The sequence below is a fragment of the Megascapheus bottae genome, chromosome 1 (genome assembly GCF_031878675.1).
Source record: "Megascapheus bottae isolate mThoBot1 chromosome 1, mThoBot2.hap1, whole genome shotgun sequence".
NCBI lineage: Eukaryota > Metazoa > Chordata > Mammalia > Rodentia > Geomyidae > Megascapheus > Megascapheus bottae.
The window spans coordinates 84,503,373-84,515,989 of NC_143509.1; the positions used below are offsets into that span (position 1 = coordinate 84,503,373).

General features: G+C 37.2%; 1 protein-coding gene across 1 annotated transcript in view; it reads left to right on the forward strand.

Moving 5' to 3' along the window:
* Robo1 (roundabout guidance receptor 1) overlaps positions 1-12,617 on the forward strand; it is a 426,986-nt gene that overhangs the window by 375,221 nt on the left and 39,148 nt on the right. Inside the window, exons 18-21 of the mRNA XM_090331140.1 lie at positions 2,447-2,644; positions 6,779-6,805; positions 8,139-8,181; positions 10,625-10,779. Coding sequence (XP_090187266.1) covers positions 2,447-2,644; positions 6,779-6,805; positions 8,139-8,181; positions 10,625-10,779 — 423 coding nt within the window. The remainder of the gene's footprint in view (positions 1-2,446; positions 2,645-6,778; positions 6,806-8,138; positions 8,182-10,624; positions 10,780-12,617) is intronic.

The window sequence follows — 12,617 nt, forward strand, 5'->3', positions numbered from 1 at the left end:
TTTAGGAAAATGGATTGCCAAAAAGGAGCTTGAATTATTTGACTTACTTAAGACTTAAATCTTGATATTTAAGGGTCAGATTTGGTTTTCTTGACATCAAGAATGTGTTCCAGTTTTCCAAGTGTGAATATAGGCTCAGCTGCAATGAAACAAAGCCTGAGATGAAGCATGGCTATTTAGTGCATTAGTCACACTGCACTCCATTCCCTCCAGCTCATCCAGACATTTGTGTGGAGCCTTTCCTAACTATTTCCATAAAATCTGAAGCTACCCAATGCAGCTTTGTGCAAATTTAGCCATGAAATCTATAAACCTGGCTGATACAAAGGGTGTGTTCAGAATAAAAAGAAGAGGTTTGCTTGGTGAACTTTCAGAGGAACACATGCTCTTAGGATCCTAACAGATAAAAATGTCTAGAATATGAAATAAAATTTCCAGTCAACAAACAGTTGAAGGTAGGTGAATGCTTGAGAAAATAGGTTTGCCCATCCAAAGAATGAATGAATGAATGAATGAATGAAGTCTATTCAAATAAAAGGAAAATGAATGAAAGAAAGAAAGAAAGAAAGAAAGAAAAAGAAAGAAAGAAAAGCAAGTATTCTTTCTCTTTGTCTCTCTCTTTTTTGACTTAATGATATTCAGGTAGAATGATGTACACACATTTTATAAAATTCATTAGAAATAATGACTTCTAAATGTATTTGGGAACTGGGCAGTGTTTCTGTGTCAAGGCAAATGGTATTAGCATGATTGTTATACTTTTCTTCATTATGATTCTGAGATCTTTCTCTGCAGAATGGTTGTAAATTCCAGCTCAGTCCTGACCATGCTCTTGGAGATGTGGCTGTGGGTATTTATAACATGTCTTTCATGGGATAATTCTTTATCCTGATAGACAACACGATGTCTGAGACTCCAGCTCTATACCCACATGTGCCAATCACTTACATGTACTGGCAGATACTCATGTGGGACCTTTTGTCCAGCTTTTAAAAGTCTCCTTGATTGGGAGGAGAGCTAGGGCCAGGTGTTTTGATCCGATGAGATTTAGCAGAATCAATAAAACAGAGCACATAAAACAGGGAAGCACTTTATGGCTCATAGATCCTTAGAGCTCAGGGGTACTGACAAGGGATAGTGGGGAGGCCACAGAAGCAATGTGCTCACCCAGTGGGCTGAGACTCATTTGCTCAGTATGCTGCACCATGGTGTTTCTTATGGAGAGTTCCAGTTGTTAGAGATAACAGACATGATGAGCTTTCTGTCTCCACTGTGCATCACAAGAGTGAGAGAAGTGAGTCATCTCAGGGCAGGAGGGGCCCATGGAGGTTTCCAGAAGGCAGTTGGCAAGGTCAAATGATATGTCTTGGCTATATTGAGGAACTAGAGCAAAATGAATGTCCAGAGACTTATGCCAGTGACAATAGTTTCAAAATAGGAATGGAACCAAAGAATATACTGCAAAAATATTATTTGGATCAAATGATTTGAAAATTAAAAAAAAATCCTAACGACTGAACAGCATCTTGTTTTACCAATTGTTGAAGGGAAAGAATTCTACCCATTGGGTGAGCTCAGGGTTGGCCTTGATTAGTGTCAGTAAAATGGGCTTTTGCTTTGAGTGCTGTGTTTCACCTGATGAAATGGCAGGCTAGAAACTGTCTTAGTGGGTTCAAGACACAGCCATGAAATTAATAAATTTTATTTCCTCTGCACTTCATCCATTTTTAATTCTTGAATCAAGACGCTTAATAGAAACTGTAAGTCTTCTTGACTATTCATAACACTTGATCATTCTTTTGCATATTTAATGTTCATTTCTTATATCTATTGCTGCCTGTGGTTATTATTGTAAAAGAGAGATGGTTCATAATTTTTTGGTAACTTCTTAATTTTTCATTGTGTTTTAATGCTTAGTAATTTTATGGGAGTTTTTGGAACATGGGTTCAAGTCATGTTTTTATTTAATAGTTAAGGGTCTTGCAGTACATACTGAGAAGGACAAACAGCCATAAATACACAGATTTTTTTTAAAAGAACTGTTTTAGAAAAAAAGAAAAAGGAAAAAAAAATCTGTCTTCTTTTGAATGTGAACTCCAGAGTTCCTAAGTTTATCTTTTGCATAAGTACTTTCTCAATACCCCTACATACTTTATTGATTTCATTAAAATGGTCATATTTTTAGTTCTGTGCTTTCACATTTAGTCTAGCCTTGTCCTGTTTAACTTAGTATACAGGAGCCATGGAGCTTCATGAAATCAAAAGGGAAAAAGTATAATTTTGCCGAAAAATTCACAAAGTATGTTACTTCTCCCTGATGAAGTACAGAATGAAAAGCAGACACTCACGTAACAATTACCAACTAAAATGACAGCCATTTTCTGATGTATGCTTACCTTCTCTCATGAGGAATGCAACTCCCATTAACCAGAAGCTGGCCTTTCAGATTCCCACGGAAACCCTGTGTCACCAGAGGATCAGGTCAGCCTTGCTCAGCAGATTTCGGATGTGGTGAAGCAGCCAGCGTTCATTGCGGGAATCGGTGCTGCCTGCTGGATCATTCTCATGGTCTTCAGCATCTGGCTTTATCGACACCGAAAGAAAAGGAATGGAATCACCAGTACTTATGCGGGTATCAGAAAAGGTAATAGCTTTCTGGAGTTCATTGAATCTTGCTATGTTTAGTACAACTCGGTGTTTCTACAATGGCCAGATTAGTTCTGATTTGACATATATGCATAGATCTTCCACCTGTACTTATTTTAAATGTATACAAATCCTCCATAGTACTTCTATTTTACAGTGGCATGTATCTTCAGGGTAGTAGTGAAACAAAGAAAGCTCATTAGGTTCATAGGACTCCTTTCTTTTCAAATCTGTTTCAAGAGTCCTCTAGACTTCTCCTTACACATGGCTTTGTTCTCTTGTTTTATGTTCTCTAGGAAAAGTGTGATGTCATCACAGGAATTTAACTCTGAGCCTTATACTCAGGTATTTAGTGGGGAGGCAAAAGTGGAGAAGCACTGCTGCCTTTTGTGAAGCAACAAAAAGAGAATACTGCTACTTAATGCCTTCTAAAAACAGTTCTTTGTCATTTTAGTGCTTTAGTTAGCAGAGAGAAGGGGCTTGGTATTAATTTTCTTCTTACAAATTCAGTTGAATATTTATATATTCTTCATGATTTTTATACTGTTTCATAATTTTAGAAGAGTGCTATTGGTCATAGTTTTGAGGATATACCAGATATACTGAAATATTTTATAAATGTATTTCTAGATGGCCCCAGACGTGGTGGACTATTGGTTTGCATTTTTAATCCTCTTAGGAAATTCTTAGCACAGTAAGAAAAATAATCTTCTTCCCTCTTCTCCCAAATATATTTCTCAGGTATGGGCTATAGATAGATCAGATGTAGGGACCCTAGATGTAGAGACCATACTTCAGTCTAATACATAAGCTTTGCTGTGCTACAGAGCAGATCTAAAGAAGACTACCAACAAAGACAGACTTTCCCCAAACATTCCTCACCCTTTATAATTACCTTCCTATTTTCCAGTTAAACATTACATTTCCTATGAATCTCAGCCAGGTAGTTTCTCTGACTAATTATATGACTCAGTAGGAATTTCCAGTGCTAGCTACAACTAGAATGTCATAAGTTTTAAAATAGTTATCCCCTCATTTACAAGATATATGGGAAAGGAAGAAACCAAAATAGTTGCCCCTGATCCATCAGCAATACATAAAAATGAATCTCAGTGCCTCCTAGCTGGCTCTTCTACTCCCTCTCCATGTACATAAACTGCTTTTGTGTCCCCATCCCTACATACCTTTCTTTTCACACATACATCCTGTCTAGCGATAAAGCAAAATGTCAGTTTTGCAGTGTGCAAAATGGAAAACAAAATGAGAGCATCGAGATCCCTCCACAGATAATACCGCTTATTATATATCTGGAAAAGAACCATTTCAGGCACACGCATTGCCATATAAACCTGCATGCACACATCAGTGCCAAGAAAGTTATGTGTGGGTGTGTCTGTGTGGTGAGATGAAGAAAGAGCTAGGTGTGGAGGGGAGGAAGAGGGGGAGGCTGCATTTTGAGAACTGCTTTAAATATTGAAAGGAGATGATTTAACATTGTACCTTGTACAATGCAATGCCGAAAGACGTGTGTGATGAATTCTGTTTTGCAATAGCCAGTGAGCAGAGGGAAGCACTTAGCAGGCATGCGAGAATAACAATGTAATGCTCTGTGTTGCCTTGAAGTCTGAGCACTGACACAGAAGTCTCCCTCTTTGTTGAAAGTTTCTGTTTCCTTTACTAATGTCTTTTGGCGCATGCTGGCTATTGCCTGTGTGCTCTTCCTGCACAACTTGTGACGCTAATACCTCTCCCACTCCCTTCTGTGTAAGCAGAACCCACGGAACATAACCACAAATGTAAGCCAATGAGCACTCGATTCTGCTTCTCTTGCTGAGTCCTGGTGACACCGTTTCCCGATTCTTCTTCTATACATTCTTTTGTAAAATGCCTCATAAAATCTTAAATTTTCTGTGCCACAATGAATGCCAATAATTTTATGAAAATAAGACATGTGACAAAGGACCACAGAATACAAAATATCAAGCTACAATCTGGCAAAGGGTATTAGTGAGCACTTTTTTATGAGTCCTCCTCTATCCAGGCCCTTGGGCCATTCTGTCTCCATACCCTATCCATATGCAATCATATCGTGTACCAGCTTCCTTGGGTATGCAGAGATGCCAGGCTTTGAGAATTAAGTTGATTTTTGGTGCCAGTTGGAATAATGTCATTTAATACTCACTCCTTGTTGTCTGGTCTTCGTTTTCTCTCAGTAGGCAAGCTCAGAAGCAATGGCAAGCACTTGTCCTGGGTTCTCCATGCCTTTGTGATCACAAATGAATGTGCAGACCCTTGGCTCTTGCTTGAATAGCTTCAGTTTGGGATGCACATCTCTTTTTAATGAAGACTTGTTACTGTGGCTCTGAAGTGTTGAATGTCAGTACATTTCACTGACTCTTTGAAAAGACCTGGCTGAAAGAAAACACAATAGAATTCTTAGGAGAAAGGCTCCTTTACTCAAAGGATATCAGGGTTTTGTTACTCTTGCTAGTGTGCTCAGAGAAAATGAGGCTTGGTGAGAAGGAACAATGAGGTTGTGGTAGCATCCCACTTTGCAAGGCCCCAGACTCTAATCCTAATGTTGATTTTTTTTTAATCAATGTCCAAAAGGAAAATAGGAAATCCATTTTTGGCAATCTTTTTTTAAAATTTTTGCTACATAATAACCAAACAAAAGGTTAAACAAAAGGTTTCACCCTAAAGAGAGAAATATAGATTCCTTTGTTTTCTTTACCAAGACAGCCTTTACTTTAAAGATTGGACAATAATTCAGTCTCCTCCCTCTCTGAAAGGACATGGAAATTGTTCTGGTATTAGCCTATACTCAGGAATGGGAGAAGACTGAGAGGGTGGGAGGGAAGCCAGGCTGCTACTTTTGAGGTCTATAGTTCAATTTCAGGCATTATTGATTAAAGTAAGATTTATAACTGCAGAGAGAGTGAAGGTTCTCAGAGGAGTGTTATTGTTCTATTGTTTAGCATCTAGCATCCCAGTAGGAAAAAAAATATGGGCAGCCTACTCTGGAAAAGCTTCTAAATGTAAATTATGATGAGTAAATTGAAGTTCAAAGCTCTACACTTCTTTTTTTTTCCTGTCCCCACAATATTTTCCCCACAAAATTTTAAGATGATGAAAGTGCAATGTTAGTTTGTTTATATATTCAGAAATTTCTTGTCAGTAAGATAGTTTGATTTTATGATTCTCTTTGTTTCTTCTTCCTCCTAATCCTATCTCTCTTCCTCTTCTACTTCCTCCTTCCCCCTTCCTCCTCTTCCTCTGCCTGTGTCTCCTCCTTCTCTTCTTTTTCTCCTTCTCCACTTCCTCCTCCTCCTCCTCCTCCTCCTCCTCCTCCTCCTCCTCCTCCTCCTCCTCCTCCTCCTCCTCCTCCTCCTCCTCCTCCTCCTCCTCCTCTTCTTCTTCTTCTTCTTCTTCTTCTTCTTCTTCTTCTTCTTCTTCTTCTTCTTCTTCTTCTTCTTCTTCTTCTCCTGCTCCTCCTCCTCCCTCTTCCTCCTCCTCCTCCCTCTTCCTCCTCCTCCTCCTCCTCCTCCCTCTTCCTCCTCCTCCTCCTCCCTCTTCTCCTTCTCCTCCTTCTTCTTCCTCTTCTGTCTTCTTCCTCTTCTTTTCTTCCCACTACTCTTTCTCTTTCTCCTTTTTCTTTTCCTGCTCCCTCTTTCTTTTTCCTTCCTCACCCCTTCCAATAACAAACACTTAAGTGCACCTATTAGTCCATTTAATAAGCATTTACTTTCAGATTCCTAGATAAGGTTCCAGCAAAACCCTGATAATACTTGTTTAAGAATCCATCATCCAGTGTTTGGAAATGATTAATAGTGGGAGATTCCTGTTTGTACTACCATCACTAAATGCAGGGTCATTTGCAGGCTAACCCAGACAACTCCCCTCCCAAGAGGGCTAGCTGTCTCACACTGCACAATGGTACCTGTAGAGACAAGCATTTTTCTTTTTTGAAACCTCAAATTTGGTTTTATTCATATAGCAGAGTGTCAGACCTACTGGCTTAGTTGTTTACATTTGTTTTATGTTCAGCTGTCTGCTTGATTTATACTAATGTGATATATTCCCTTCTCTCTTCAGCTTAATAACTGGTTTCTATTTTGTTTTGATTTTTCAGTCCCGTCCTTTACCTTCACACCAACAGGTATATATTTGCTCCTCCCCTCTTTCTTCCTTTAATTTGGCATGTGTTTTACTATTGTGTTTCTGGATTTAGTTCTTTCTTAGCTGTAACTTGGGGAAAAGGGTGTACCAAGAATGTAATACTTTATCTACTCCTGCAGGCATGCATTTGAAATAGAAATAGTGTGATATTTTTTCACCCATTCAGTTTATTCCCTACTCCACATCACACCTTAACCTGGTTTGCATGTGTGTCCATTCAAGAGGCACTGTTGAACCCTTGGCATGATTTAACATGCTAATCATCTCGTAGATTATTTCATACTTGGCCATGCTTTTTTTTCTCCTTCTCTTCAGGGGAGGGAAAAAAATCCCTCTCTTTTCTTTATTCTCTGACCATAGAATTCATAGAATCAATATTGAAAGTAGTAACCAAAATTTCCAGCACATATGAAAGGCAGAAGTTTATTTCCCCTGATTCAGAATTATCATCCTCTGTCCCATTCAGTTTCTGTGCAATGGGTTCTCTTCTCTCTTGTCACCACCATTAGTCTGCAGTGTACCTATAGCTGAGCCCCCTCACTTTTAATCCAGTTACTGGAATGTCTGGAAACAGTTATCTCTCCCTAACAGACTACCAGTTCAGAGTTTTTCTAAGTAGCAGAACTTGGCAGCTTTGGAAAACACATTTCTCCTTAGAAAATGTGTCCGTATTCACAGAAAAGCTAATCTTCTTAGCCCCTTGTCTAACTACGTGCAAATCTTCTTTTTTGTTGTTGTTGATGTTCTAGCCATGTTTTCCTTCCCAAATTTATCAAGCTGAGGAAGCTTTCAGAAGCATTAAGATATATTTTCATTATGTATACACGGCTGATGTAAATATAATGAGAAAGGGTTTTCACAAGCTTGAAGAGAAATAGGTCACCTTAATTAATAGTCACAACCCAGCACACATCTTTGTGTGTGCAAAGAGCATTTATCTCTTTTCCTGGCTTTCATTCTTCTGGGAAGAATGCATATAGATCGTGAAATTGTGAGATCTGGTAAATTCAGAAGGGATTTATAGAGATGTTACGCAGAAATAGGTAAGGGTCATGTTTATCATGAATCTACTGCAGTTTTTGTTTTATTCAACCTTTTTGATACATGTTTAAAAATGCAATGTTTATTGTGGTTCTAAAAGAAATCTACAAATAAAATAGTCCAATAAGAAATATACATCATAATGACTTGTACATTATTTCTACTAAGGAACAATTTCATTTTGTAAGATGCTCATGAATGTTTTAGTTTTAGGAGCATGTAAACGTATGTATTAATTGTTCTTTTTATTTTTATTTTTTGTAACATTCTAGTAACTTATCAGAGAGGAGGTGAAGCTGTGAGCAGTGGAGGGAGGTAATTATTTTGCTTGTTTCATAAAGCCTAAGGTGAAATTCCAAATATTTCTACTTGTCTTCCTCCATGATACAATATCTATTATGGTTAAAAAATTTTACCTTAAAAATGAAAATAGTTCAACCACTTTCAAAAGATATTTACACTGTGCAGTTAAACCAAACTGTATACATTACCTTTGGCAACCGTTTGCATTTTAACGACTGACCACGAGAGGGCAGACTTTAACCAAGAAAAACAGACTTGCTGATTTTGCAAGTGATTAAAAGGAGTTAAAGTGATTAAGCTGTGGCATTTATGAAGATTAAGAAATATAGCTAGTTAACAGATACTATCAAAGAAAAAGTGTTCATTTAAAAATCTGCTGAACGAAGCAGGTGCTCATAAGTCCAGGTTATGTTTGTTTCTGGCTGTTACACTTTCAGCATAGTTCACATCTTCACGTGAAGGGAAATATGATGAAAAAGAAGAAAGGATCTAGGTAGCTTGTTAACAAAGAGCTTTCCCCTCCCTAATTAAAATGAACCTCCATCCTCTATTTATGATTTTTTTGGTAATTATCATTCAGTGAACCTTAATATATTCACAGAGAAATCACAAATTGGTGTGACAGGAGGTTGATGGGGTATATTTCATGAGGTAAGCTTAAGGATATTCCACAAAAAGCTTATTTTGTATTTCAAATGCAATAACATCTAGGTGCAAGGGGAACAGAAAGGTTTTTCCAACTTAAACCATTGCAGAATTCAAAATCCATTAACTTTTTGAGTGTACTTCTTTATAAAGTTGAATAAGGTGGTTAACTTCTGGGCAGAGGGAACTAAGCAGGCAACATATCAGTCCTGAATTCAAGGAGTAGAACAACTGACAAAATTATTGAACTCCATGGACAACAAAGAATGACTTCTTTTCTGAGCAGGGCCACCTTCTTGTTTTCATACCTGTGAATCAAAACCCATCACACAAAGACCCAAAGCCAGAGAGTTTTCTAACAAATAAATCCATTACATTCATGCATTAGATCAGAGCATTTTATTATTAATATTTGTGTGTGTGTGTGTGTGTGTGTGCGTGTGTGTGTCTTCAGAAAAGTGTCTTGTCAGTCAAAGCCAGATATTTGTGAAAGCTTCTGGCATCAGGATGGAGTGTTTGATTATGTACTCACCTCTTTGTAGGTGAATTCATGGCTGTAGATCTCAGTTTTCTTGGGACTATTTTCTGTGCATGGACACATGTGCATACACACAAAGTACTGTGCACACACAAAAACTATAAGCTAGTTTTTTCTGTAAATAATCTGCACCTTAGGTAGAAGAAGCTATTGTATAAGAAACAATGGGTAGATAGCAAATACTGTTTTTCTATGGCTAGAAAAATAATAAATGGAAATTCATGAAGTACAGATTTGAAAATGTCACTAATAGTTAACTTTTCAAAATGAAATAGAATTCTACCAGTGATTTATTTCAAATCTAAATCAAAATGAACATTTTTCTGAATGCAATGATAAAAGATGCAGTACTGGCATAGAGGTAAGGTATTAGTGCAAAAACACAATTGTGATGTATTTTTTTTCCTTTACAGTAAAAGCTAAGTATATGGCAAGAAGTATTTTAGCTGCTTAGAATCCATGAATGAACAAAGTAGTTAAAAGTCCTGTCCTTGTGTACCTTACATTGTAGCAGAAAAACATACACATTGGATAATAAATTTCTTTTTTAAGTCAACTAAACTGTATTAGCAGTTGGCAAGAATTGTGGGAAATTCTCAGTAGAATCAAGAGGCAGGCTCATAATGAGACAATAAAACTACGAATCGCCTTCACCTTTTAATGGTATTCCAAAGTCATATCTCAACATAAAGCTACAGTGTAAGTTACTTATCCTTTCTACTTTTGGAAACCAACCATTAATAGGGAAAGTTCTGCCAGTCTCTGATGACAGCAAAGCTTTCACAAAGTGCTTTGTTTTCTTTCTCTCACTTTTTATGTTTTGTTTTGTTTTGTTTTTTAATGGAGAAAATCACAGTGACATGAGAATTGCAATTGTATAGTGGACCAAAATGGAGAAACACAAATGATGCTAATCAGTGTGTACTTAATAAACTATAAGGCAAAGAAAGAAACTAGTATCCTTATACTTTTAGGTGCCATATGTAATTTTTAATTACTGTGACTAAAGGCAATATGGAACAATGCCACCCACTGCAAATTTTAGCTCCAAACACTAGTCTGTCTGCTCTGTAGATTATGACACCGTGAGATAATCCCCAGAATGTTACATTAGGGTTGTGTATGTGGAAAGAAGGAAGAATCAGTGTCATTCTGTTCAACCAAATCATTGTGTGATTAAGGAAGGAAATGAAGTGTGTTTCCTAGAGCTCCCAGTTAGCAATGTCATTTTCATTCTTATGTCATTTGGTGTTGTGTATTTCTTTTCTTCAGGCCAGGACTTCTGAACATCAGTGAGCCTGCTGCACAGCCCTGGCTGGCAGACACATGGCCCAACACTGGCAACAACCACAATGACTGCTCCATCAACTGCTGCACAGCAGGCACTGGCAACAGCGACAGCAACCTGACCACCTACAGTCGCCCAGGTTAGGGAACACAGACAGTGGGCTGGGCATGTATGAAGCTTCGATGGCATAAACCAAGGGGAACCAATTTCCATTTCCTCACCCTGCAGAGTGCATGAGGAAGGAAACTTGCCTCAATATTTTCCTGAAACAATGAATAAGACATAGCATACTAGCCCGACTCAGGCATTTTCTCTATCTTTCAATCCTTGTACTTTCCACGGTACCAAGGAAAATAGTCCCTGAGAATAGACCATATACACTCTACAATAGAGAGCAGTTTTAAAAAGTTGAAATCATGGCAGTGTTAATAAGAATGTACATTACTTTGGTCTTGGACCAGAATTATGAGGTATCTATAAAATGTAATTATTTTCAGAATATTGAGAGAAACATTAATGCAAAGTCAATTAATCTATAAAATGAACCAGATTCTCCAGTGACAATAATTACAATAGTAACAGTAATAATAATAATTCTACAACAAAAATTCTGAAGTAGAAGTTTGCTGAAAGTTTTACTGAGATTGTGTTGAAGTAAAGCCTCAGGGAACAAAAAAATATAAATACACATGTGTATTGTAGATATATGTACCTGTTGTCTATTTTGGCATAGTCATGTATGAGTGAGGACACTTCTTTGTTAAAATGTCACACTAACTGATCGTAGTAGAAGAAATGAATGTAGAATATGTAGGAGAAGGGATGAAATTTTTAAATGATTTCTTAACAAAGGAAACTAAACTCCAACCCTGACAATGTAGAAAATGCAACAGAGTATGATTTTTTTTATTTTTAACGTAGCATGTGAAGGCATATGACTATGGAATGGAAATAACTCACACAGTTAAAGAAAAGAAAGATTGGCAAAAAGAAAGATGTAACTCTAAGAATAAATCACAGAGAAATCTGTAATCATTCTGCTTTCTTCATTCGGTGTGGACTTAGTATTGCCACGTGACCTGTTACGGCCTCCAGAGTTGCCATGCTCTGGTTGTCTGTGCAGATAGTCACAAAATTATAAGTAAAAGACTGTACAGAGTCCTACAGGCCATGAGACACCGTGATACCCATTGAAATTAATGAGTAGAATTTCCTGGTTCAATGGGGTAACTGCTAGCCACTGACAGCTACATAAATTAAGTAAATTAAAGAAGATATAACTTAAAATTTGCTCCTTCTCATGCTAGCTACTCATCAAGTGATCCATAGCTACATATGTCCACCATCTAAAAACAATGATTTGATAACACAGGTTCAGCAACTCTGACAGAAACAAATAGGATTCTGAAAACCATTGTTCTCATAATACTTCTTCACAGCTAATAAATAATACTTAAGACCTTGAAATTAAAGATGAGAATTCTTAAAATCTAAGTAGATAAAGTATCGGCACCTTTGATCACATACTATGGAATTCTAAGGTAGGTGGGTTGAGTAGAACAGAAAAGTTACATTTTTCTCTTACGTTCATATTCATATTTACAGCATTAGTAGCAAGATTTCTGATTTGGCATTTTGAAGTATATCCTTTTTGAAAACCTATTCTCAAGGAACTCTGCTAATGTTAGTGGCTCTCTGAAACAATGCTAGCAACATGATTCATTTCCAACACCCCACCCTGCCATGGTAACATTTTTTACTTTAAAATGATTTAACTTTAACATATAACTCTCTTTCTTCCTGCTGTGGTAATGTTTTCCAGCACAGGCTTTAAATATGCCTCTATGAAGCAGCCATTTAATTCCTAATTATTTCAATGAAGGGAAAATGGGAGTAGAAATGAGATGTAAGACATATTAGATATTATTTCAGGCTTTATTTGATTAAATGACCCTGGGTACTATAATTCATTTTGTC